We start from the raw sequence: 27,960 nt of genomic DNA on the forward strand, positions 1-27,960 counted from the left end.
AAGGCTGAAGCACCTAAACCCGGGAGGTGGAGGTTGTAGTGAGCCGGTACCATGCCACTGCACTCCAGTCTCGGCGACGCAATGAGACTCTGTCTCAAAAAAAAAAAAAATAGATGATGTCAGTGATTTCTATTACATGAGGTCTGGAAGCACTCTGTACCTGATTGCTCCACGTTTAGTGGTGCTAAGTTCAAATAATTCAGGTGGTGAGAAACTGACTTCCGTAGGAGTGCGGGTGTGCCTGCGTGCCGCGGAAATCCCGCTTTCTGGAGCCAGCGGTTGCCCCCTGGCCTCAGCCGGTGGGCTCCAAGTAGGAAGATAAACCGCATTGCAGGAAGCGGGAGAGTCCGGAGGAGCGGCGAAGCGCTCCTCTTCCCCATTGGCTGCGCCCACGGAGCCGCCTTGCGATTGGCCCTAAGCGCGGGTGGCGGGGGTCGGGAGAGGCGTCAGGATCCCTGGCGCCGCCTGAGCCGGCGGCTGCTAGGAGGCTGTGTCCGCAAGCCAGCGGGGCGAGGCGGCTGGGCCCTGCGCGTCAGGTCCCGGCCTGGGGCACCGGGGCTGGCAGCGTCGGAGGAGGTGCGGGCGCGGGGTTGACGGGCGGCCGAACGGGGGCCTGCGCGGACCGCCCGCGGCGCAGCCTCGGGTCTGTCTCCATGTCTAAGTGGTGGTGGCTGTGGGTTTTTCTGCAGGTGATCCTTTTGAGTAATTTGTTTCTCGCAGGCGCCCTGCTGTAGGGTAAAGCGGCAGATTCATGCTGCTGTCATTTGTCGTTCAAACTGTGGGCTTCTTGGCCAGGCGCAGTGGCTCAAGCCTGTAATCCCAGCACTTTGGGAGGCCGAGGCGGGCGGATCACGAGGTCAGGAGATCGAGATCATCCTGGCTAACACGGTGAAACCCTGTCTCTACTAAAAATACAAAAAATTAGCTGGGCGTGGTGGCGGGCGCCTGCAGTCCCAACTACTCGGGAGGCTGAGGCAGGACAATGGTGTGAACCCGGGAGGTGGAGCTTGCAGTGAGCTGAGATTCCGCCACTGCACTCAAGCCTGGGTGACAGAGGGAGACTCCATCTCAAACAAAACAAAAAACGATGGGCTTTCTGTTATGTGTGTGTGTACCTTTTGGATTTGAGGGCAGGGGGATGACATTGTGATCTGGCCTCCTGAGAAACCAGGCACACCCTGCCTACCTTGGAAGGCGGCTTTCCCTTCCCCACCTCCCTCTCCCTCCATCTGTTCCCTCTTTCCCTCTCTCCACTTCACTCCCGTCCCCCAGCTCTTCTCTCCCATCTTTTTGTTCTCTGTCTCTCTCTTTTTTTTTTTTTCTGCATTAAACCTTTAGGGAGTGTCTTTGTAAAATAGTAAAAAGCGTTAGGTCTTCAACGTGTGTGTTTACTTGCAGGCCTGAGACCTGGGAGGAAGCTGGAGAAAAGATGCCCTCTGAATCTTTCTGTTTGGCTGCCCAGGCTCGCCTCGACACCGAATGGTTGAAAACAGATATACAGGTGGGGTCTGACATGTCTTTTTCTTGGTGTATTTCTGCTTCCATGTTTAAATTTCTCGTGTAAGGCTTTTTTTTAGGGTATGTAAGGGGAAGTCAGTTGTATCTTGCTATATTAGAGGAGCAGGTTTGTTTCCTGTAACTTAAAATGTAACAGTCTTTATGGCTGTTTTTGTAGATCGTGCAGGGCTGCCTTTTAATTAGTTTCTTGCAAGTGCAGGAAACGAGATTTATTAATAGGCAAAAATTTTTTCTTAATTATTATTACTGGTTGAGGAATCTGCTACACTTCTAACCATATCATGGTGACTGTTGTTTGTTACTGATAGTTTTTGAGCTGTTGAGTTAACTGTGGAGGGGAAAATTGGAGAAGTAAGTTGCAGTAATTATGGCCGCTAGCAACTCACTCCTTTTATGAGGTCTTGTGTTTGTGTTTCTGGAGAGAAAAGAGTTAGTTCAGTTGAGCTGTTTGTTTTGTATTTGTAACCAATACAAGGACTAAGGACAACTATGTTGAAACTGAGGTCATAATGTTGGGATCTTAAGGGCTGAAGGTTCCAAATAAATGGTATGTATAGAATTCTCTCTGATTTGAAATTTTCCCTTTCCGGACCTCCAGATGCTGAGGCTAGGAGTGTCCATATGACAGTGCCTTCCACGACAGGAGTCAGCAACCTCTTTTTTTTTTTTTACACGTATCAGTAATTCATTCTCTATATTTTGAAAAGTTTTAACCTCTTCTTCCTAGCCCTCCAGTGTTTGTTAATAAATTAAAACGTTTCCCAAAGTGTTTTTTGTGAAACAATAATTCTAAAAGATGCTCTAAGAAAAGCTAAGTACATGGAAAAATCCAAAATGTATATTTTATTTATTGCATTTCATGAATTTTTGTTTGTGTTTTTTCCTCTTGAGAGGGAGTCTTGCTCTGTCTCTCAGGCTGGAGTGCAGTGGCATGATCTTGGCTCACTGCAACCTCCGCCTCCTGGGTTCAAGCAGTTCTCTGCCTTAGCCTCCAGAGTAGCTAGGATTACAGGTGCCCTCCACCACGGCCAGCTAATTTTTGTATTTTTAGTAGAGACAGAGTTTCACCATATTGGCCAGGCTGGTCTTGAACTCCTGACCTCATGATCCACCCTCCTTGGCCTCCCAAAGTGCTGGGATTACAGGCGTGAGCCACCACACCTGGCCAATGGGAGGTCTCGCTTCCCTTCTCTCCAGCATTCCATAAGCAATGTGTTTGGGTAGTATGTGTTCGATTTTCTCTGTGTATACTTTGAACCCTACAGTAGTGAAAGGAAGAGTAGACAACTTTGAAGTTGATGTGGTGTGGTCTTTGAGCTGGTGGTGCTAATTACTCTTGGTTGTTTTCATGGCCTCCAGTGACTTCATCCTGCTTTTGCTGTTGTAAAGTGTTGTAATTTATGCTCCTGAGAATAACTCTTGAGGTGTACTTAGGGTTCTTGTCTGCTTCCTGGTGACTGTCGAAGCTTTTCATCTTGAAGAAGGAAGATGAGCAGTGTTCCAGTATACTGAGTTTAAAATTAAGAATGTTGCATTTTTTTAATGTGTAGAATTTATAGCCAGCTGTAGGGTAGGGGTGGCCTACTTTCTCTAAAGGGCCAGAAAGTAAATATTTTAAGGTCTCAGAGGACCCTATGGTCTCTGTCATAGCCATGAGACCTTGCAGATTTAGTGCCAAAGTAGCCACAGACAATACCACGTCAGCGGGCAGGGGACGTTCATTCTGTAAAGTGTATTTATGGACACCAAAAGATGAAGTCCACAGAATGTTTGCAAGTCACAAAATACTGTTTTTCTTTTTATTGTTTTTCAATTATTAAAAAATATAAAATACAGTGGCCGGGCGTGGTGGCTCACACCTGTAATCCCAGCACTTTTAGAGGCTGAGGCAGGTGGATCACCTGAGGTCAGGAGTTCGAGACCAGCCTCGCCAACATGGTGAAACCCCATCTCTACTAAAAACAAAAAATTAGCCGGGCATGGTGATGCACACCTGTAATCCCAGCTCCTCAGAGGCTGAGGCAGGAGAATCACTTGAGCCTGGGAGGCAGAGGTTGTGATGAGCCAAGACTCTGTCTCAAAAGAACAACAAAAATAAAATACTTTCTCTGCATTCAGACCATACACAAAGAGGCTGTGGGCTGGGTTTGGCCCCTGGGCTGTGGTTAGTGACCCCAAACACACACACACATACACACACATAGGGCAGAGTCTGGCATTTAGAGCCAGCACCTGTGTTCTCACCTGAGCTGTGTTCCTGGCTGGGTTCTGCTGTGTATTCTGTGACCCAAGATGTCTATCTACCTTGGTAAACTGGAGACAAAAAAGCCTGCCTCCTTCAAGGTTGTTTGTAAAGATTTAAAAGGGTAATGTATTGTTGTTAGGCCAGATACTTTGCATAGTACATGTTAGGTTATTTTCACTTTTTTTTTTTTTTTTTTTTGAGACAGAGTCCTACTCTGTTGTACAGGCTGGAGTCCAGTGGCGAGATTCCAGCTCACTGCAACCTCTGCCTCCCAGGTTCAAGCAATTCTCCTGCCTCAGCCTCTTGAGCTGCTGGGATTACAGGTGGCTGCCACCATGCTGGGCCAATTTTGATATTTTTAGTAGAGATCAGGTTTCACCATGTTGGCCAGGCCGGTCTCAAACTCCTGACCTCAAGTGATCCGCCCACCTCGGCCTCCTAACGTGGTAGGATTACAGGCGTGAGCCACCGCATCTGGCCCATTTTCACTTTCCATTAGCTGCTTTTTTCCCCCATTCATTTCCTACCTTTCTGTGTATGATTTCTGAATTAAATGTATTTCATGTCTTAACCTTCTGAATTGTTTGTCCTCTCATTTTCCGTGTTGTTAAGGAAAATAAGAGGCTAAGTGAGACGTATTAAATTTGCATGTAGTTTCTCAGATCAGGATAAATGCTCACCTGTTGCAGAACGGGACTCTGCTCTTGCTTTACCCAGGATGCGTTTCCTAGTTCCTTCCTAGAGTGGGGCCACACCCTGCTCCAGCCCTCCAGACCCAGCTCTCTGCTCTGACATGATTCCACCAGACTGTATTCCAGCTGTCCTCCCTGGACCTAGATATTTTCCTTCTTTTTTTTTTTTCCTGAGATGAAGTCTCACTCGGTGGTCCAGGCTGGAGTGCAATGGTGTGATCTCGGCCCACTGCAACCTCCGCCTTCCAGATTCAAGCCATTCTCCTGCCTCAGCCTCCCAAGTAGCTGGGATTACAGGCACGTGCCACCAAGCCTGGGTAATTTTTGTATTTTTAGTAGAGACAGGGTTTCACCATGTTGGCCAGGCTGGTGTCGAACTCCTGACCTTGTGATCCACCCGCCTCGGCCTCCCAAAGTGCTGGGATTACAGGTGTGAGCCACCACACCCACCCAGCCAACATACTTTTATTAAAAACTTATATGAAATTTATTTTATTGTGGTATGTAGTTCAGTAAATTTTGACCTCTATAGATTCATGTAACCCCCATCATCATCAGGATGGAGAATTTTCTTCACCCCAAAAGCTCCTTTGTGCTGCTCCTTTTTATCACGTGTTCCCTGGTCTCATACCCTGGCAACCACGGATCTGTTCTCCATCAGTATAGAGTATTCTTTTTGAGAATGTCATGTGAGTGGAACCATATTTTAAGTAACGTTTTGAAACCATCTTCATTTACTCCCAGTTATATGTTTGAGATTTATCTGCTGTTCTGTGTATTAATAGTTGTTTTTATTGCTGATTAGTATTTCATCATTTGGATGTACCGCATGGTGTTTATCCATTCTGCCATTGTAGGACCTTGTGGTTGTTTCCATTTTTCTTTCCCAATTGTAATCCTGCTGTGAGCATTTCTCTACAGATTTTGTGTGAATATAGTTTCCATTTCCCTAGGATAAAGACCTAGTAGTGTGAAAGTTGGGTCATGTGCTGAACTGTTTTCCGAAGTGGCTGTTTTAGTTTGCATTCCCACTGGCAATCTGTCACATTTCTGTTGCTCTGTGTCTTTGTTAGCACTTGGTGTTATCAGTGTTTTTTAGTTGAGCCATTCTAACAAGTCTAGTGGGATCTCATTGTGGTTTTAAGTTGCATTCTCGTAATGGCTAACAATGCTGAATATCATGTTCTTCTTTGCCACTCTTGTATCCTCTGTGAAGTTTCTGTTCAGATCTTTTGCACAGAAAAAGCTGTATCATGGAACCAGTAAAATAACCAAGGAGAGGTTGATTAAAGTTCTGTTTATAACCCTAGAAGATTCCTGCCCTAGGGATATGGGATGGCTGAACATAGGACACCGACACTGGACAGATGAAATAGCAGTTTATTAGTCACACATGCTCACAGCCCTGGGGTGGGGGACACCGCATGCCATTCAGTTAATGATGTGTGTTGTAACTTTTCGGGGAGGGACATTCGCAGAGACTAATGGTATGACATTCTGAAAAGCGGTTACAGATTAAAAAATTTTTTAATTCTGCAGATGATAGTGTCGAACCAAGTGGAACAAAGAAAGAAGATCTGAATGACAAAGAGAAAAAAGATGAAGACGAAACTCCTGCACCTGTATATAGGGCCAAGTGAATTCTGGAGACCTGGGTGTGGGTCAAGCAACCAGGTAATCTTCTGAGTTTTGGCACTTTGGAAAGCTTGATCTGACGCTCCTTTTCTAAATAACTTGGATGGATTATTCGTATTTTTTGGTAACAATTTGAAAAAATGTAATTAAAAAAATTTAAATATTGTGGTAAAATATACATAGCGTAAAACTTGCCATTTTAATCATTTTTATGTGTACAGTTCATTGGCATTAAGTATATTCACATTATTGCCCAGCCATCACCACCATCCATCTCTACAACTTTTGCCCTTTCTCCAACTGAAACTCCGTATCCATGAAACACTAACTCCTTCTGTCCCCAAGCAACCACCATTCTACTTTTGTCTCAGAATTTGACTACTCAAGGTGTCTCCTATAAGGGGAATCATACAGTATTTGTCCTTTTGTGACTGGGTTATTGAACTTCTTAGGTGTTTGGGGTTCATCCGCATGTGTCAAAATTTTCTTTTAAAAGCTCAATACTAGTCTATTATATATGTAAGCCACATGTTATCCCTTCATCAGTGGGCAATCAGGTTGCTTTCATCTCTTGACTGTTGTGAGTAATGCTGCTATGAACATTGGTTTACGAGTGTCTTGAGTGTCTGCTTTTAATTCTTTGTGTCTATACCTAGGAGTGGAATTGGTCAATAATGTGGAATGCTTACATATTTATTTTTTTTGAGATGGCATCTCGCTCTGTCGCCCAGGCTGGAGTGCAGTGGCGCCGTCTCAGCTCACAGCAAGCTCTGCCTCTCGGGTTCACGCAATTCTCCTGCCTCAGCTTCCTGAGTAGCTGGGACTACAGGCGCCCGCCACCATGCCTGGCTAATTTTTTTGTATTTTTAGTAGAGACTGGGTTTCACCGTGTTAGCCATGATGGTCTCCATCTGCTGACCTCGTGATCCACCCGCCTCAGCCTCCCAAATTGCTGGGATTACAGGTGTGAGCCACCGCACCTGGCCAATAATGTGGTAGTTAGATTTATGTTTAACTTATTATTGTTGTTTTTGAGATTGGGTCTCACTCTGTCGCTCAGGCTGGAATGCGTTGATGTAATCATAGCTCACTGCAGCCTTGAACTCCTGGGCTCAAGTGACCTTCTTGCCTCAGCCTCTCAAGTAGCTAGGACTAGAGGCACAGGGAATTTCTCATCTTCTCTCTACTGCCTCTGAGTTGGAGATGTCAGAGGGAGCCATGGCCCACTGTAAAGTAACACAATGTCCCCACCCACAGGGTTAGAACCCCTCTTCTGGTGGCAGCTCTGAGGGGAGCAGTCACATGTGGAGAGTGCAGGGCTCTGTGTCCAGCTGGGGGAAGGAGGTTACCAAGGGGGTTGACCCCCCTCTGGCCAGGTGGCTGCCTTCTGACACACCAGTCTCTCTCTCTAGCACAGTGGCCCTTACACACCCAGCCTGTCAAACCTACAGCCCTCGGGAAGGCTTTGGCCAAATCCATGAGCGGCTCCCTCTGTTAAGAAGGAAGCACAGCTGAAGCATGAGGAGGGCAGTAGAGTGTGTATGCTCCGCCGCGTCTCCCCACAGTCTGACCAGAAGGAAGGGGCCTTTCAGCCAGGCTCGCCCAGGCTGGGGTTGGAGTGTCAGTATCAAGCCAATGTCTTCTTGCTTAATGAGTGAGCCCAGCTGCTCCCGTGCAGCTGCCACCGTAGTGAGGGTGAACCAGCAGGAGGCTCCACGGCACTTTCAGGCTCAGGCTGCCTGGTGAGATCTACTCTGTGGGCTCTGTAGGCTGGTAGAGGCTTCCAGAAGGAGGAGGGGATGCAGCCACCAGGCCCCACTCCTGGGAGTCGTATTTCTGAAAGCTTGGGTATACAGTAAACATTAGGCGGTGGGCTGGTTTATCTATGGATTTGATGTGGGAGGGTTATAGGTACAAGCAGTTTAAAGATGGAAATTTTGAGAGAACAGGAAGGGATTTAGTGCTGGGTAAGGCAAGCAGGCTTGTCAAAGCAGCTCTTTTGGGGAGGCCAGAATCCTGTACAAATGTCCTCAGCATGTTCATCAGCTGCTGGGGGAGTGCCGGACAGGATGAAAGCACAGGAGAACTTTCTGGATGATAAAATGTTCCATATCTTCAAAGGAGGTGGGTTACATGGGTAATGCATTTGTTAAAAGTCATCAAAATGTAAACCAGATCTGTGCATTTCATGGAATATGAATTATACCTCAAATTAGAAACATTTTTAAAAAGACAGATGGGCTGGATGCAGTGGCACACGCCTGTAATCCCAGTACTTGGGGAGGCCGAGGCGGGTAGATCACCTGAGTCAGGAGCTCGAGACCAGCCTGGACAACATGGTGAAATCCCGTCTCTACTAAAAATATAAAAATTAGCCAGGGGTGGTGGCATACGCGTGTAATCCCAGCTACTTGGGAGGCTGAGGCAGGAGAATTGCTTGAACCCAGGAGGTGGAGGTTACAGTGAGCACCACTGCACTAGAGCCTGGGCAACAGAGTGAGACTCCATCTCAAAAAAAAAAAACAAAAAAAGGGTTTTCAACATTCATTAAAGGCAGAGTAGCTTGTTATAGATTAGCCTCCCCACAGGAACAGTTAGAAAAACTGGACAAAAATGTGTCCCCCCTTCCCCCCACCATGAAAAACAATTGTTGGAAGGTAATTGGAGACCTCAGCCAGGACCTGAGTGACCAGGCCTAGGAGGTGATCCTGACAGTCCTTAGTGCTTTTCCCACATTTGGTGATTGGTCAACAGTAGAGGGCTAAGAGGCTAAGAAACTGAGTATGAAGTGATAGTTAAGAGGCTGGAGAGCCTAGCTGAATGTTTGGCACTCTCACAGGGCTGAAATGACCTAATGAGAATTTGGGTCCCAGGAAGGAGATGAGACCTTGGTGGGGATCCTGGAAGGGCCACCCCTAAGAGTCCAAAAGAATAAAAAATAGACCAGCCGTCACAAACTAAAACCTGCTTTGAACTAGCTTAGTCCCAAACTAGATGAAAGCGATCTGCTTGAACGCCAATTGTGTGCCATAAAGTCAAAGTCAATACTCTCTGGAGGCAGATAAAACTTTACTAGGCATGCCTTAAGACAAGACAATACAAGACGAAAGGAGAAAACAAACAAAAAAAACAATAGAAACATACATAGATATTAGAGTCCTCAGGTAGAAATTTTTTTTTTTTTTTTTTTTTTTTGAAATGGGAGTTTCACTCTGTCACCCAGACTGGAGTGCAGTGGTGTGATCTCGGCTCACTGCAACCTCAACCTCCCATGTAGCTGGGATTGGTGATCCACCCACCTAGGCCTCCCAAAGTGGTGTGATTACAGGTGCAGGCCACCGTGCCCGGCCAGTATTTTGCCACAATTTAAAATACATTTTCTTTTTTTCAAGTTTGTTCTCAGACTATATTCACAAGGTCACATGGCGGCTTACACTTCTGTAGGCCTTGTTGACCGTTCTTTTTAGATATTGATGATCTTGATCTTTTTCTTGTCTCCTCGGTAGAAGAATGGGATGCAGGAGGTGCTGCCTAAGCCTGGGCGCTCCTGGGCGTTCTTCATTCCAGGGGGCAGCTGCATGATCTGCTGTGCAGTGTGGTGGTCATGGGAATAACCCTTCCCGGCCTCTCATGCAGGCTTCAGGCTGCCAGGGTGGCTCATATCACAAGGATATTTGGAGGGAGGGAGGCAGGGCTCTGAGCACTGCTCCTCCTGCATCTTCTCCTCCTGCTCTCCCATCCTCTCCTTCTTCTCCCGCATCTTCTCCACCTGCCCCCGGATCTTCTCCTCCTCCTCCTGCATCTTCTCATACTCATCCCACAGCCTCTTCTCCTTGAATCGCAGCCTCTCGACCTGCTTCCGCGTCTGCTCCTCCTGCTCCCCCATCTGCTCCTCCTGCTCCCCCATCTGCTCCTCCTGCTTCCTCATCTGCTCCTCCTGCTCCCCCATCTGCTCCTCCTGCTTCCTCTTCTGCTCCTCCTGCTCCCCCATCTGCTCCTCCTGCTTCCGCATCTGTTCCTCCTGCTTCCGCATCTGCTCCTCCTGCTTCCGCATCTGCTCCTCCTGCTTCCGCATCTGCTCCTCCTGCTTCCGCATCTGCTCCTCCTGCTCTCGCACCTGCTCCTCCTGCTCCCACATCTGCTGCTCCTGCTCCCGCATCTGCTGCTCCTGCTCCCCCATCTGCTCCTCCTGCTCCCACATCTGCTGCTCCTGCTCCCCCATCTGCTCCTCCTGCTTCCGCATCTGCTCCTCCTGCTTCCGCATCTGCTCCTCCTGCTTCCGCATCTGCTACTCCTGCTCCCCCATCTGCTCCTCCTGCTTCCACATCTGCTCCTCCTGCTTCCCCATCTGCTCCTCTTTCTCCCCCATCTGCTCCTCCTGCTTTCGCACATGCTCCTCCTGCTCCCGCATCTGCTCCTCCTGCTCCCGCATCTGCTCCTCCTGCTTCCGCATCTGCTCCTCCTGCTTCCGCATCTGCTCCTCCTGCTTCCGCATCTGCTACTCCTGCTCCCCCATCTGCTCCTCCTGCTTCCGCATCTGCTCCTCCTGCTCCCCCATCTGCTCCTCTTTCTCCCCCATCTGCTCCTCCTGCTTCCGCACCTGCTCCTCCTGCTTCCGCACCTGCTCCTCCTGCTCCCGCATCTGCTCCTCCTGCTTCCGCATCTGCTCCTCCTGCTTCCGCATCTGCTCCTCCTGCTTTCGCACCTGCCCCTCCTGCTTCCGCATCTGCTCCTCCTGCTTCCGCATCTGCTCCTCCTGCTCCCGCAGCTCCTTCTCCTGCTCCCGCAGCCTCTCCTCCTGTCTCCACATCTTCTCCTCCTGCTTCCGTAGCTTCTCCTGATCCCGTAGCTCCTCCTTCTGCCTCCACATCTTCTCCTGCAAAGTGTTGGTTTGAACCTCAAAAGGAAATAGAGTCATAAGCTAGGTATATAAATGTAATCTATAAAATAACGGTTTTCATCTATGATTCTTTAAAAAGAAATTTTAAGCCCTAACCCTGAGGTTCTGATTTCCCAGGCATGGTCCCAATTTGTAGATTTTTAGCACACTCTAGAGGATTCTATGGTGGGACCAGAACAAGGACCCAAATTTTCCAGCTCTTGGCTGGAGCCTCCCCATACCCTGCATGATCCCTAGACCATGGTCCCAGCGGGATGCTGCTCCCACACCCCCGGGGCTGCCGCTGCTCACCTGTGGCAGCAGGATTTTGTCCGTCTCTAGTTTCCTTTTTAGCTCCTTGATGTGGAGCTGGATCTCAGACTTTTCAGTTTCTACCAGTCGAAGTTTTTCTTGTAGTTCGGCATTTTTCTTCTTCAGCTCCTCATTGGTTATGCTATGGCCAGAGGCAGTAGAGAAAGGAATGAACGAAGAACAGAAAGGACCGCTTTGGTGATCGACCCTCTACCCTCGCCCCACAACCACAGAACCATGGCATTGGAAGGGACCCCAGGAATTAAAAGTCCCAGGTGGCAGGCCAGAGAGAAGACATGAGTTGCCTGAGGCTACCCCATGAGTCAGTGGCACAGCCGTCACTGGAGCTTCCCTGTGCACACATGTAAACCTGTATGACCCCCTACCATGCTCACCTGTACCCACCACCTCCCAGCACACCACCCACGCTAAGGGCTCTCAGACCTCCCATCCCACCTTCCCCCATCCTATGTGTTCCTGTACAGCTCCAGACTCAGGGCTTCCCTCTCCTTTGTTAACTCCTCGATGTACTGCAAATAGAAAAAGGTCAAGTCAGGATACAGCAGGCAGAGGAGCAGCTGGACGACCAGTAACGACAGCTACACTGATACTCCACAGTAACACTTGCTCCCTCTCAATCACACCCGACATGTTCTCAAGGCATTTCCAAACCCATGGTGTCGTTTGTTTTTTTTTTCTTTTTTTTTTTTTTTTTTGAGATGGAGTTTCGCTCTTGTTGCCCAGGCTGGAGTGCAATGGCGCGATCTCACCCCACCGCAACCTCCGCCTCCCGGCTTCAAGCGATTCTTCTGCCTCAGCCTCCTAAGTAGCTGGGATTACAGGCATGTGCCACTGCACCTGGCTCTCACTTGTTTTTCAGAGAACTCAGTAAGGGTGGAAGGGACAGGGAAAGAGACTGAATTGATAGCTGGCTAACAGGGGCCCAGAGAGATCAGATAATTTTGCTATTGCTATTACTGTTATTACTACCACTGTTGGAACCTTTATTGAGTGCTTCACCAGGCACTAAGCTAACAATCCCATTTAATCCTCATAACCTCCACAGGAGACAGTTATCATTATCACCTCTATTGTGTAGATGAAAAACATGGGGTATTAAAGGTTAAGTGCTTGCCTAAGATAACTTAGAGCTGGGATTTCAACACCCAGGTATATCTGATTCTCTAAACCCATTCTTTTGGTTGGGGGTAGGGGCACAGATAAGGAGGAGGAAATTAATCCTTTGTTGATTTTTGAAAGAATGATACATTGGCATAGTCCAAAACTCAGAAGGTTCAGAAGGGAAATATCTTCCCCCAACACCGTTCCTCTCTCCTGAGTTTTTTATGAATCCTTACAAACATGTTTTATGTATATTACCATAATACGTACGTACACACACACACACACACACACACACACACACACGTACATGTGTTCCCTCTCTCTACACAAATGGTAACATACTAAAGATACTCTTCTGTACCTTCATGGTACAAGTACCCTCAACTCCGCCTAGGATTTGACCAAGGCCACAGCAAAGTATGGGTGGGGTGAGCACTTGGCCTCCGAGCTCTGTGTCCAGTGCTCGCTCCCCACAGCGCCCCGCAACTCACCCACAGCAGCTGACTCAGCCCCAACCTGCCTCTAACAACCACGCATAAAAGCAGCAAGAAATGGCCCATGCTGTCTTCTGGGCAGGACACTGCATCCTGCAGAAGGGACCTTTAGGCTCATTCCTCCATCTGCGAAGCTGGGCTCCCAGGGGACCGGGTGGGTGGTTGGACTCACCCTGTCCTCCCTCTCGTGCTCTGTGGACATAGCAGAGAGAGCCCACTGTAACTCTCCTGCAAAGTGCCAGGAATGATGCAGGCGGCCTGCCAGATCCTTGGAATCTTCTGGAATGAGAGAGGTTGAGCTGCAGCCCAAAGGCGTGTGAAAGTGCCAGGTTGAAGGATGACAGGGTGCCCAGATTCCCACCTTCAAATTTCCTGGCAGCATCCTGGCTGTAATGGAGCGCTGTTTCCAGTTCAGTTTTCTGACACATACGGATTCGTATGGTATGATCCTGGGCCTTTGGGAGACAAGACAAGCAAGTGCTGAAAAAGAAGCAAAGAAACCTTCTCCAGAGGACAGGAGGGAACTTCACACCCTCCACTCACCTCTAGCTGCCTCCTTAGGGCTTGCTGATGTTGGTGGTTTGCCTTCTTTTCCTATAGAAAAGAAGAGGAAGACAGAGCTCTTACTAGAGGGAGGCAGAGATGGCACAGCAAGAGACATGCCCCCAGCATGGCACCACTGTCCCAGGACAGGCCCACCCATGGGACCAGGTTATCAGGGACCCTGTGGGGATGGGGTGGAATCTGGGAGGTGAGCCTTCCTCCCCAGGCTGGGAGTAGGCGAGACGAGACTGGGGCCTCTACATCTGAGTGCCCCCCAAACCCAGCGGTCATGTCGTGAGCAAAGAAAGAAACCATGTTACCTCTTTCAGCTGCGCTCGGTTCTGTTGTTTCTGTGGGGAGAGTCAAAGGAAGGTGACCAAGGGTGGCCCCTCGACTCTATTCCCCAGCCCAGGAAGCGGTAGGCAGGGGTCAGGAATGGATTTTAATGGCAAAGTTCTTAGACCCAATGGGAACACGAACTGGTCAACTTTCCTTAACGCCCAAAGAAAAAGGATTTGGGTCTTCGTTGGTTTTTGCCCACAGCCACAGAACTGAAAGTCTGAAACTAGATTCTCTGGAAAAGACAGTAACATAAACCTTCCGACATAAGAGTGTGAGAAAACCCCACCCTTCTGCTAGCTTGTGATGTAGAAAGATGTGTTCATTCAACAAGCATTGAGCAAGCACATAGGGGCCAGGGACGGTTCTTCACTGCTGGGATATAGGACGGAAAAGGCAGACAGGAGCCCTTGGCCCCAAGGTTTCCATTCTAGTGAATCCTTAAATCTCAGACTCTCAGAGCAAACAGAAACCTCTGATACTCTAACTCTACCTCCTCAGGAAACGGAAGCCCAAAGAGGAGAGGAGTTTACAGCAGGCCCTGGACTAGAGATTAACACAAAAACAACAACAACAAATCTGATTTAAGCTTTACACATGTAAGTAAAACATTACCACCCCTATTTTACAGATGTGAAAAGAGAGGTCCAAAGAACTTGAGCAATTTTCCCTAAACCGTGTCCCTTGCAGATGGAGAGAGAGGTAGGATTCAAACCCAGAATTCTTAACCAGTACCCGGCAGTTCTTCCTTCCACAGTCTTAACAGTTACCCTCGACCTCCCCTTGTGCCCCTTGTCCTCAGGAGACCGGCCAGGCAAGACTCACATCCTCAGGTGAATGGCAACCCCCAGAAGTGGTTGTCTGAGGGTTAATGCCATTATTTATTTTCTTCTTTTTGGTGTCGGTTGCTCCAGTACCAACACCAGCACTGTTCCACTGATGATAGTCTGTGAACGGTGGAAAAGAGGAGCAGTGATACTCATGAGAACTACAAGCTCCTACAGTCACTTTACAGTTTATACAAAATACTCTCATAGACGATCTGATTTAATGCCATCAACGACTGTACGAGGTGTTGTCGCAATCACTTAGTGACTGAGAGGGATTGATACCATAGCTAAAAGAAAGGCAATAATGGAACTGAAACTCAGTCTTCTGACTCTGAGCTCTGGGGTGTTGCCACAAATCAGCAGCTGGCAGAGACCAAAACCAGAGGCAGAGGTAGAAAAGTAAAAAGTAGGCAGGAAGGTGTACACTGTGTGGTTTACAGTTGTACATCCTCTTAGAGTCATGTATCCTCAGGGCAGAAGGCAGCCTTTCTGTTAAGTGTGGGAATTAAACAGAAAGAGGACAACCCAAGCTGCATTTCAGAGAGAAGTCTTGTATTCTCTTAGAAATCTATGTGACTATCATCCCTAAGAACATTAATGTTTTGTCTCTCCCACGAGAATCAAGGAAAACTGATGCTTCAGAAAGATGCCCCATATGTATCCTGTGGCACTCAAAGTACGCCAGGTTGAGATGAGATGAGGAAGATTCAAGTTGTCAAGTCCAGTTTCCCAAGATCTCTTGCACAGAAGATGAGCAAATCTCACTTCAAAGATCACTGACTGATGGGCACTCTGGTCCCAGAACCATGGAGAATTCAAATATGAGGTGGAGAACTTAGAAAAAACTGTTAAAGTCTCTCTGGAGAGTAGAAGCCTGGGAGAAAACCAAACCAAACCCATTCTCCCATCAGTGCTGTGCCCAAGTTGCCTCTTTGAGATTGGTGTGGGGTCACAGGGTTGGGACCCAGGTACTTGGAGATGTGAGCCCAAAGAGCCCAGGGAAGTCAGGCTTGGGGCAGCGGTAGGTGAGGGCTGAGTATGGAGTGGGGAGCCCCAGGAGTCACCTGCCCAAAGTCACCCTGGGGTGACTGGTGAGGGCAGGTGCTGGGGCATCCAGTTCCTTGGAAACGTGAGCCCGAAGGGCCCAGGGAGATCCGTTTTTGGACAATAGGAGGTTAGGGCAGAGTACAAAGCAGGGAGCCCCACGAGTCACCGGCTGAAAGTCACCCTGGGGTGACCGGTGAGGGCAGGGGCCGGACTGCTGAGGGGTTGGGGCTGACACAAGATTTTGGTTGGGGGAGCCCAGAGGCACTGGGGGGGCCCAGCCCTGTGTGCCTCTGGAGTGACACGGATTCTGGCAGCTGTTCTGCCATCAGAGGGGACCTGGGGCTGGGTTGGGGTTGGGGTGCTGCAATCCGATGCATTTTACCTTTCTCTTGTCCCCAGCCAATTTTCTTTGTCAGGTTTTTTCTGACATCATGGGGTGGGGAGGGAGGTGGGGTTGGGGCCACATTGGCGTGATCCAGGCGAGGACAGTGATATGCCTCCAGTCATGTACCACGCAGCTATGTGACTGAGCCACAGGAGGCGTCACCAGGGTCGCACTAGAATGAGGAAAAGGGGCGTGGCCCTAATGCTCCAAGCCCATTGGTCAATGAGAAAGATGGAAAGGAGTCGGGGCCAGGCAGCTGCGTGTCATGAAGGTCCTGTGATGTCACAAGGAAAGCCACCCATGCAACTGCTGTCCCCGCCCACTCTGGGAGAGGGGCGGGGCTGGCTTTCACTTTCTAAACTTTAAAACTTTATCACCTTAATTGAGGTACAAATCCTGTTGTAATGGAAAATTTACAGCGTGCTTAATGATTAGTAAAGCAGATTATATTATCCAACATTCCAATAAGATAAAATAATCACAGTGATTTCTCTTTTTTGGAAAAAGTTTCTCTTCTTCTCCTACATTATTGTTAAGTTTTTTTTTTTTAAACTAGAGACATGTCTAATATATTTAAAAACACAAAGCTTTTGAGGTGGGTGTGGTGGCTCATGCCTGTAATCCCAGCACATTGGTAGGCTGAGATGGGCATATCACCTGAGATCAGGAGTCAAGACCAAAATTTTAGTATTTTAGTGTGTATTTTAGTATTTGTTTTAGTATTTAATACATCATTTAGGGCTACATGTAGCCACAGAAAGAATAAATCTGATTCAGTGACTTAAAGAAATATAGATTTCATTTTTATCACTTAAAATGTGCAGAGGAAGGCAGTCCAGGGTTCTTTTCAGTTTCCTGATACTTCCTTAACCAGGTTTTTATTCTTGTGGTTACAATGTGGCTGCTGTTTTTCCAGGCCTTGGATTGCCTTCCAAGGAGGGAAAGAAGAAAGGTCAGAAGGCTGAGTTTGTCTCTTTTTAGCTGAAAAACATAGATTTCTCAAAAGTTGTAAGATTATACTGCAATTCAATTTTCATCCTTTTTTTTTTTTTTTTTTTTTTGAAACGCAGTCTTGCTCTGTTGCCAGGCTGGAGTGCAGTGGCACAATCTCGGCTCACTGTCACAATGTCCGCCTACATGGTTCAAGCGATTCTCCTGCCTCAGCCTCCCTAATAGCTAGGAATACAGGCGCATGACACCACGCCCGGCTCATTTCTTTTTGTATTTTTAGTAGAGACGAGATTTCACCATGTTGGCCAGGCTGGTTTTGAACTCCAGACCTTGTGATCCACCTGCCTCTGCCTCCCAAAGTGCTAGGATTAGAGGCATGAGCCACCGCGCCTGGCCTGCAATTTTCATCTTTTGGCTGCAAATAAGTTATGTCACTATTCTCAGCTGGGGGAGTGTTTAACTCACATGTTGCTTCCTCTCTGTTAGACAGGTTTTAAGATTTATGAATAGGTACTGAATTGTATCAATTGCTTTTTTCTTTCTTGATTGAGCAATGTTTTTTCTTATCTTTTTATGTTGATAAGGTAACTTAACAGTGATTGGCTTTTGAATGTTGAACATTGCATTTCTGGAATTAAATCAACTTTGTTGTGATAAATGATTAATACCATATTATGTATGGTTGAGATGGGCTTGCTCCTAGTTCATTTGGTAGTTTTGTACTTACGTTCACAAGAGAAAGTGGAGTCTAATTTTTTTTTTCTGGTGATTTTTGTTTGTTTGTTTGTTTGTTTTTGCCATGGAGTCTGGCTCTGTTATCCAGGCTGGAATGCAGTGGCATGATCTCAACTCATTGCAAGCTCCGCGTTCTAGGTTCATGCCATTCTCCTGCTTCAGCCTCCCGAGTAGCTGGGACTACAGGCGCCCAACACCACACCTGGCTAATTTATTGTATTTTTTAGTAGAGACGGGGTTTCACCTTGTTAGCCAGGATGGTCTCGATCTCCTGACCTCGTGATCCACCCACCTCGGCCTCCCAAAGTGCTGGGATTACAGGCTTGAGCCACCACGCCCAGACTTGTGAGGTTTTAATATGAAGTATTAAAGCTATGCTGGTTAGACAATTTGGAAAATGTTTCTTCTCCTATTTCTGACAGAGTTTATGTAAGATGTGTGCTATTTCTTCCTTAAGCATTTGGAAAGAATTCACTTATTAAGCCATGTGAGACTGTAGTTTTCTTTATAAGGTGTTTAACTACAGGTTCAATTACATATATATAAATATTCATTTTGGTAACCTGTGTTTGCTGAATCAATTTGTTCATTTTATCTAAAATTTCAAAGTTATTCTATTATTCATTTATCTTTTTAATACTTATAAAGTCTCCGGTTAGAGTTTGTGCCTTTTGTCTGTTTTGTTAATCAATCGTGCTGGAGGCCATCAATTTTATTAGTGTTTCAAAAAAGCAAACTTTGATTTTATTCATCCCTTTACCATACTGAAAATGTTTTGCTTAATTTCCAAACTTATAGTTCCACTGTGATTAAATATTTGTATAACTAAAACTCTGTGGAATTTGTGTCTTCTCAATTATTGAAAATATGATTAATTTTTATAAACATTGCTTCTGCACTTGAAAAGGATATGTATTCTGCATGTTGAGTGTAGTGTACCACCTATCTCAATTAGGTCCAGTGTGTTAAATGCATCCTTTAAAGATTCTATGTGCTTACTGATGTTTGTTTATTTTTCAGTGGCTGAGACACAGATATTAAAGTTTCCCACAATGATCATCAACTTATTTCTTTTTTTTCATTTGTTAAGCTTGTTCTGTGTGTTTTAAGGTTAAGTTACCAGGCATAAACAAATTTAGAATTCCTTTTTCTCCCTTCTGGTTGCACCCTTTTATCATGAGGATATACCCTCTTTATCTCTCACATAGCTCTTTCATTAAGAGTTTTTTTTAATATGTAAGAGAAAATAAAGTCTTGGAACCACCAAACCTGTTATGCTAAGGGAGACGTTAAGTTTGGGAGCTGAGTCATGCAACACTGCCATTCTTTCTCCCCAAAGAGATAGCTGCCATTTCACAACCCTGTATGATGGCATTAGACATAAGCCAGGTCCCCACTACCACAAAAGGCCACGTACCTCTCCATATGGCCCCCCTCACAAATCGCTCACAGGGATGTTCCTTACTGGCCCCTGAATCTTTCAGGATCCATGTCCCCCTATAAAATAAGCATATGCCCATTGTAACCGTGGCTCTGCAACCTCAGTTCAAGATGTAAAACTGAGTTCTATTCAATCTGACACTGACAATGTTGATTACAGGCTTATCTTCCCAGGTACAGAACAAGAACATGAGATCAATCACTCTTCCACCTACCCTGAGATGGCTGCATAATTGACTCTTTCCTTCCTCTTTTCAGATGTTTACCTTATATTATGTAAAATGAAGATTTACTGAGCACTAATTAGAGCTTCCTAAGAATGTAACCACCGCTTCACTGCCTGCTCCCCCTCCCTTTCTTCTCTCCTGCACGCCTTCTCCCCTTATGTACTGAGTTCCCAAAACCCTCTTTGGAAAGCACAGGTCACAGGCGTTTCTCTGGCTTGTGTTTTTTCTGGGGGTATCATCAAATTTTGGCTGAACAAAGCTCTGTTGATGGAGGCACTTGCCTCAGTCAGTCACTCATTTTTTGATTAACAGATATAAATACAGTTACCCCTGTTTTTATTTACTTAGTCTTTGCTTTGTCAGTTCTTTGACTCTCAATTTTTCTTTTTTAAAAATAAATCTTATTGTGTATATTTAAGGCTTACAACATGATGCTAAGGGTTATATATAGATTCTAAAAAGATTCCTATACTGAAAGAAATTAACACACCAATCATTTCACATAGTTGCCCATTTCCTTGTTGCTTTTGTGGCAAGAGCAGTTGAAATCTACTCATTGAGCATGAATTTCACATACAGAACAATTTTGTTCCCTGCAGTCCTCATGTCATACATTACATCTCTAGACTTGTTCATCCTTCATACCTGCTACTTTGTGTCCTTTGGCCTCCATGTCCCCAATTCCTCCCCTCTCCCACCTCCCCTGGTAAAGAATGTTTTGCTCTCTATCTCTGTAGATTTATTTATTTACATTTTTACATCCCACATATAAATGGGTTTATGCAATATTTGTTTTTCTGTGTATGCTTTATTTCACTTAGCATGACGTCCTCCAGCCTCGTCCATCTTGCAGCAAATGGCAAGACCTTGTTTGTTTTAGGGCTGAATAATATTCCATTGTGTGTGTGTGCCACAGTCTCTTTATCCATTTATCCATTGATGGACACTTAGATTGTTTCCATATCTTGGCTATTATGGTTAGGACTGCAATGAACATGAGAATACAGGTAACTTTACAAAGTAATGATTTCATTTCCTTTGGGTGTATGCTCAGAAGAGGGATTGCTGAGTCATATGGTAGTTCTATTTTTAATTTCTCTAGAAATCTTCATACTCTTTTCCAGAATGTATCAATGTACATTCTCATCAACAGTATGCAAAAGTTCCTATTTCGCCACACCCTTGCCAACATTTATCTTTCGACTTTTTGATAATAGTCATAAGGGGTGTGAGGTGGCATCTCAATGGGTTTGATTTGCATTTCCCTAATGATTTACAATGCGAAACGCCTTTCAGATACCCACTTGCTATTTTCATGTTTTGTTTAGAGAAATGTCTATTCAAGCTTTTTAAAAACATTTTAAAAATTAGGTTATTTGTTTTGAGTTGTATTAATTCTTTATACATTTTGGATTTTTTTTTTTTTTTTTTGAGACAGGGTCTTGCTCTGTTACACAGACTGGAGTACAGTGGCACAATCACAGCTTACTTGACCTTCTGGGTTCAAACACTCCTCCATCTCAGCCTCCCAAGTAGTTGTGACTACAGGCGCACACCACCATGCCTGGCTAAGTTCTAAATTTTTTGTTAAGACAAGGTCTCACTATGTTGCCCGACCTGGACTCAAACTCCTGGGCTCAAGTCATCCTCCTACCTCAGCTTCTGAAAGTGCTGGGATTAAGGAGTGAGCCACTGCACCGGGCTAAATGTTGGATATTTACCCCTAATTGGCTGGGTATAGTGGCTCACACTTGTAATCTCAGCACTTTGGAGGCCGAGGTGCTAGGATCACTTGTGGTCAGGGGTTCGAGACCAGCCTGGCCAATATGGTGAAACCCCATAATGGAGTTTCGGCTTCTTTAACTGGGAAATGAGGATCATGACCATCCCTGTCAAGCAGGAGAGGAGATGGGCTGATGTGTATTGTGAGGCCCAACATGGTGAAACCCCGTTTCTACTAAAAATACAAAAATTAGCCAGGCATGGTGGTGGGCACCTGATATCCCAGCTACTCGGGAGGCTGAGGCAGGAGAATTGCTTGAACCCAGGAGGTGGAGGTTGCAGTGAGCCAAGATTGCACCATTGCATTCCTGTGTGGGCAACAGAGTAAGACTTCGTCTCATTAAAAAAAAAAAAAAGAATATTCACTTCAATAAATGGTGAGACCAGCTTTGCAAAGATGACAGTGAGAGAAGTTTAGCATGGCTGACTCCATCTTGCTTCCAGTCTCACGGGCCTGCTGTCTTTGCTCATTCCTGGGCATAGGCCAAATCAGCCATGGGAGAAATGTAGTTCATAGTCTAACGTTGCCATTTCCAGTCCTCGGGGGTCACCTCTTTCCACTCCACGCTTAGTTATCAATTTGTTACTCTGCTTTGAAATGTACCTTTTTTTTTTTTTGTAATCTCAGCTACTCAGGAGACTGAGGCAGGAGAATCGGTTGAACCTGGGATGCGGAGGTTGCAGTGAGCTGAGATCGCACCATTGCACTCCAGCCTGGGCAACAGAATGAAACTGTGTCTCATAAAACAAATATAACATGAAATGGTAACGTCTTTCTTTAAAACAAAAGAAAATATGCAAGGCGGATGTCTTCCTGTCACTTCACACAGTCTACTGCCATAGCGCCTGAACCCCAGACCCCAAACTCACTGTCCTGCTCGGGGACCCCCAGACCACAGTGAACATTACGGGTACCCCAAGTACTCTCCTATCCTCACCTCGCTCCTGCAGTAAATGGCTAAATGAATAACTCAGAAGTGAAGCCAAAAAGAAAAAGAAAATGCACATGGGGAACAGGAGAGGAGAGCAGAGGCCACAGTGTGGAGGCCTGGGCTGATACGCTGCAAAGAGATCTTTGGGGGCTCCGAAGAGATCTTTGAGGCTCCAGGTCTCATGAGTGGGGGCCAGGCTCCCTAGAGAAACCCTTCTTGGCTAGGGCTGGGGAGCCCACCAGAGTGACCCAATCAGTTCTCAGGGCCTGTGATGGGGCCACATGGTTTTGAGAAGCCGGTGTTCAGCTCCATCCTAAAGAGCACTCATGCACGTTGGGGAGGAGGGCCGGGGTGCACAGCTCTGACCTGAGTCAGACCCACCTCAGGACTGAGCCCAGCAGAAGGAGGCCCAGAGTCACTGACCATAAAAGGAGCAGATGCCTCCCCCGTGTTGGTTGAGATGAGTCTTGGGCATCAACTCTAATAATTTCTAACTGCACCCAGAAATACTGATTCACACAGCAACTAGTAAATAATAGCCTTTTAGAGCTAAAATAAAAAAAAGCCTCGTATCATTTATTATGAATTAACACATGCATTTTACACAAACTAGAGGCACCGTGGTGGGCCAGCAGCAGCCTGTTAGGGGCCACAGCAAGGAGATTGGATTTCCTCAAGTGCAATGGGAGTTACTGGCTAGGCTTTTAAGGTTTTAGCCACAGGAAAGATGAATGTATTTCAGAGCAACGTGGGTGGATTCAAAATGAGGTTTAGAACTAGATCCATTAAATTTTTTTTTTTTTTAGATGGAGTCTGACTCTTATTGCCCAGGCTGGAGTGCAGTGGTGCTATCTCGGCTCACTGCAACCTCTGCCACCCGGGTTCAAGGGATTCTCCTACCTCAGCCTCCCCAGTAGCTGGGATTACAGGCACCTGCCATTGTGTCTGGCTAATTTTTGTATTTTTAGTAGAGACGGGGTTTCACCATCTTGGCCAGGCTGGTCTTCAACTCCTGACCTCATGATCCACCCACCTTGGCCTCCCAAACTGCTGAATTTTTTATCTGAAAAATCTCCCACCGGGCGCGGTGGCTCATGCCTGTAATCCCAGCACTTTGGGAGGCCAAGGCGGGCAGATCATGAGGTCAGGAGATCGAGACCATCCTGGCAAACGCAGTGAAACCCCATCTCTACTAAAAACATAAAAAATTAGCCAGGCATGGTGGCGGGTGCCTGTAGTCCCAGCTACTTGGGAGGCTGAGGCAGGAGAATGGCGTGAATCCGGGAGGTGGAGCTTGCAGTGAGCCAAGATCACTCCACTGCACTCCAGCCTGGGCAACAGAGCGAGACTCCATCTCAAAAAAAAAAAAAAAAAGAAAAGAAAAGAAAAAAAGAAAAATATCTCCTCTCCAAAAATCTCCCAGCATTTCTACAGAAGTCTCTACCTAGGTAAGGAGAAGAAACAATTCTTGGCTGGGTACAGTGGCTCACGCCTGTAATCCCAGCACTTTGGGAGGCCGAAGCTGGTGGATCACGAAGTCAGTAGTTCAAGACCAGCCTGGACGAGATGGTGAAACCCTATCTCTACTAAAAATACAAAAAAATTCGCCAGGCGTGGTGGCAGGCGTCTGTAATCCCAGCTACTTGGGAGGTTGAAGCAGAGAATTGGTTGAACCCATGAAGCATAGGTTGCAGTGAGCCAAGATCACGCCATTGCACTCCAGCCTGGGTGACAGAGCAAGACTCCATCTCAAAACATAAGACGAAAAAAAAATTTTTAGGGAGCTGAAAAGTGAACTGATTTCCTCATTTCTCCTTGCAAGAAATCAATTGATAGCCCAAAATTGAAACCCAGAGTTAAAATAAACGTAACTCCCACCCTCTTAGTGTTTCTTACTTTTTTTTTTTTTTTTTTTTTTTTTTTTTTTTGAGACAGGGTCTCACTTCTGTTGCCCAGGCTGGAGTGCAGTGGCGTGATCATGGCTCACTGTAGTCTCAACTTCCGGGGTCAAGCGATCCTCCCATAGCCTCCTGAGTAGCTGGGACTACAAGCACATGTCACCATGCCTGGCTAATTTTTGTATTTTTTTGCAGAGATGGGGTTTCATCATGTTGCCCAGGCTGATCTCAAACTCCTGGGCTCAAGTGATCTGCTGGCCTTGGCCTCCCAAAGTACTGGGATTATAGGCATGAGCCACTGTACCTGGCCTACTAACTTTAATTTTAGGTGTATCTTTTAGGAAGTAATATCTCATGGCAAGATAATCTTTGTCATTCAGTAGTTACTGTAGTTTCATTTCAGTTTTTCTTTCGTTAAATTCAAGCAAAATATAGTTTTATGTTTTTAATTAAAATCCCATATGTGTTTCCCCATCAGATAAAATATGCCTGTCATTTAACCTATGTACTCACATGGAAAAATGTCTGGGGTGGAGTTCTTTTTTTTTCTTTTTTTTTGAGACGGAGTCTCACTCCGTCGCCCAGGCTGGAGTGCAGTGGTGCCATCTCGGCTCACTGCAAGCTCCGCCTTCCGGGTTCACGCCATTCTCCTGCCTCAGCCTCCTGCGTAGCTGGGACTACAGGCGCCCTCCACCATGCCCTTCTCATTTTTTGTATTTTTAGTAGAGACCGGGTTTCATCGTGTTAGCTAGGATGGTCTCGATCTCTTGACCTCCTGATCCGTCCACCTGACCTCCAGATCCGTCCGCCTCCGCCCCCCAAAGTGCTGGGATTACAGTCATGAGCCACCTCCCCGGCCCTATTTTATATTTCTTCACAAAATAATAATGCTGTATGCAAAGCTGCCAAAAGGTTTATACTTTTCGTTTGTTTTTGAGACAATCTTGCTCTGTTGCCCAGGCTGGAGTGCAGTGGTGCAATAACAGCTCACTGCAACCTCCACCTCAAGCCATCCTCCCACCTCTGCCTCCAGAGTATCTGGGGTTGGAGGTAAAAGCCACCACGCCCCGCTAATTAATTTTTTTCTTTTTTTGGTAGAGACGGGTCTCGCTACGTTGCCCAGGCTGGTCTTGAACGTCTGAGCTCAAGCGAGCCTCCCACCTCGGCCCCCAAAGTGCTGGGATTATAGGTGTGAGCCACTGTGCCCAGCTTGTAGCATCGTCTATAGACAACAAAACCTGGCAGCAACCGGCCAGGCGCGGTGGTTCACGCCTGTAATCCCAGCACTTTGGGAGGCAGAGCGGACGGATCACCTGAGGTCAGGAGTTCAAGACCAGCCTGGCCAAGATGGTGAAACCGCGTCTCTACTCAAAATACAAAAATTAACCCGGGCGTGGTGGCGGACGCCTGTAATTCTAGATACTCGGAGGCTGAGGCCGAGAATCGCTTGAATCCGGGAGGCGGAAGGTTGCAGTGAGCCGAGATCGCGCCATTGCACTCCAGCCTGGGCGACAGAGCGCGACTCTGTCTCAAAAAAACAAACCAATCTGGTAGCTACCTAACACCCAACAATGGCTGAATGGTTAGACAAATTATTATACTGTCATTAGAATAATCATATTTATGTACCGATACAGAAACTGATATATATTAAATAAAAAGGAAATTTCGTATATTGTAATTGGAAACATGTAAAAGTATGTATACATTATGGGAAAACACCTAAAATACTAATAATTAGGTGAGGGTTGTGGAATTGAGTCACTTTAAAAAATATTTTTTTCCAAAAAAAATAAAATAATTTTTTCCTATTTTTCAAGCTTGTAATTTTGTTGTTGTTTCTTTTTTTTTTTTTTTGAGACGGAGTCTCGCTCTGTCGCCCAGGCTCGAGTGCAGTTGTGTGATCTTGTGTGATCTCCGCTCACTGCAAGCTCTGCCTCCCGGGTTCACACCCTTCTCCTGGCTCAGCCTCCCGAGTAGCTGGGACTACAGGCCTCCGCCACCACGCCCAGCTAATTTTTTGTATTTTTAGTAGAGACGGGGTTTCACTGTGTTAGCCAGGATGGTCTCGATTTCCTGACCTTGTGATCCGCCCGCCTCGGCCTCCCGAAGTGCTGGGATTACAGGCGTGAGCCACCGCGCCTGGCTTGTAGTTTATTAAAACGAGGAAACTAGACTATGGGATCACAAGCCCAGAGCCCCGCGTAGCTGACTCTAGCGCCAAGGGCGGAAGAGAAACGCCCAGCGCCAGGGCTCTCCTTCGATCTCTGCAGCGGCGCGCCGGGCTTCGCGCTCCGGTGAGTTGGGCCGGCCTCCGCTGGAGGCTCTTCGGGGACCGCTGCCCGCGGGTGCGTCCTGCCGCGCTCCGCTGCCCGGATATTGCAGAGGACACCACTCAGAAAGTATGCGTGTTTCTCCGCGCTGGAAACTTAACCAGGAGTCCTGCATTTCCATTTGCGAAATCCGGGAACCCCCGCCCCACCCAGCGCCTCACCGGCCCCTCACTGCCGCCGCGTCCGGCGCCACTGCTGTCCCCGCAGCCTAAGGCGCCGGTCCCTGGCACCCCCGTCCCGCCCCCGCCCCTCTTCCTGCTCCTCCCCCACCCGTCCCCCTCCCCTCCCCCGCCCGCGCCTCCCGGTCACCCCCCATCCCGCCCCGCGGGGCGCGGCGCGCAGGCGCAGGCTCGGAGGGCGGGCGCGGGCGGAATGGGGACTGCAGCTGCGGCAGCGGCGGCGGCGGCGGCGGCGGCGGCGGCCGGGGAGGGGGCGCGTAGCCCGAGCCCCGCCGCCGTGTCGCTCGGCCTGGGCGTGGCCGTCGTGTCGAGCCTGGTGAACGGGTCCACGTTCGTGCTACAGAAGAAGGGCATCGTGCGTGCCAAGCGGCGAGGTAGGGCAGGCGGCAGGCGGCGGGCGGGTGGGGGAGGTGGGCGGCGGAGAAGGCGGTCGCAGGTGGGGGCGCCCGGGTCGGGGCAGGGGACGGGGTCGGGGCCCGGGCCCAGGTTGGGGGAAGGCTGCGCGGGCGGGTGCTCCCCGCGGCGTGCCCAGCTGCCGCCGCGTCCTGGCGCTCGGGCCCGGGAGCGGCCCAGGAATCACAGGTGCGTCCTGAGCGTCCGGCGCTTCGCCGACGCCACGGCTTTTCTCAGTTCTCAGCGGCTGGAGCGGCTTGCTTTGGTGTGCGGGCTTCCCCGGCTGACTTTTTCCCTCGGTCCAAGACCTGCCCCGCGCCGCCCGGCAGCCCTCGCCGTGGCCCGCAACCCGCGGCCGGGAGCCTCCTGCGGACGCGGTGCTGGGGTGCTCGAGCCCGGCGCCCGCCTGGAAGCGCCGCTTCAGCCGATGCGCGGCCCGCTCCTAGGGTACGCTCGGTAGAGCAAGACCTGGGATTTCCAGTCCCCCGCAGGGGCCTCGCGGGTGCAAAAGGAAGACCCGGGCGGGCTCTCAGGGCTGTGCGTTCCTGGGGTGCTCTTACGGAGCCCGCTGCGCCTTAGACCTGCACCAAATGAATACAAGTGATCTTCAGTATGGAGAACACGCGCGGCAGATCCAAAACCAAGCCCTGAACGGGCCAAGGCCACTTCCCAGGTGGATGTGCCGCAGCACCGCACTCCGTAGTGCTCTGCGGGGTAGAGCTCTCTGCCAGTGTCGTTTGTGCTGGGAGGCCCCGGACGGGACCGGTTTGCCAATGCAGGATGTGGCAGGCTGTGAAACAGTCCGTTTCCATTGCTTCCAGAGGGACTGAGAAAGTCTTGTGGTTCTTGGCCATACTCTTAGAAGAAGAATATTAAGAGTTCTCTGGGAAGGATGTGGCCCCCGACTCTTGGGTTGTGAGAGAAAGTGAACTCGTAATAATTTACATTGCGGCATGCAGGTGAAACTTTCTCTGAGCCAGGCGTTGGCTTCAGAGAAGAGATAAAGGGCCCGACAGTCTCGAATGAAAATATAAAATCATGGATAA

The 27,960-nt window shown here is 47.9% G+C and overlaps 1 protein-coding gene and 2 pseudogenes across 2 annotated transcripts in view; 2 read left to right on the top strand and 1 right to left on the bottom strand.

The window, feature by feature from the left end:
* The window catches only part of LOC101149946 (dexamethasone-induced protein-like), a 61,514-nt pseudogene extending 42,728 nt beyond the window's left edge, over positions 1-18,786 (top strand).
* Positions 9,255-14,855, bottom strand: LOC101141018 (golgin subfamily A member 6-like protein 7; annotated as a pseudogene).
* A 7,314-nt stretch (positions 18,787-26,100) lies between the features above and the next one.
* NIPA1 (NIPA magnesium transporter 1) overlaps positions 26,101-27,960 on the top strand; it is a 44,593-nt gene continuing 42,733 nt past the window's right edge. Inside the window, exon 1 of one of the 2 annotated variants that reach the window (XM_055363292.2) lies at positions 26,101-26,306. Coding sequence is in view for 1 of the 2 variants with exons in the window: in XM_031007411.3 (XP_030863271.3) it covers positions 26,715-26,895 (181 nt within the window). In the remaining variant the exon portion in view is untranslated. Of the gene's footprint in view, positions 26,307-26,683; positions 26,896-27,960 lie in introns of those variants that run through there. The other variant, XM_031007411.3, reaches the window with a different exon arrangement.

This window comes from Gorilla gorilla, chromosome 16 (genome assembly GCF_029281585.2).
Source record: "Gorilla gorilla gorilla isolate KB3781 chromosome 16, NHGRI_mGorGor1-v2.1_pri, whole genome shotgun sequence".
In the NCBI taxonomy this organism is placed as follows: domain Eukaryota; kingdom Metazoa; phylum Chordata; class Mammalia; order Primates; family Hominidae; genus Gorilla; species Gorilla gorilla.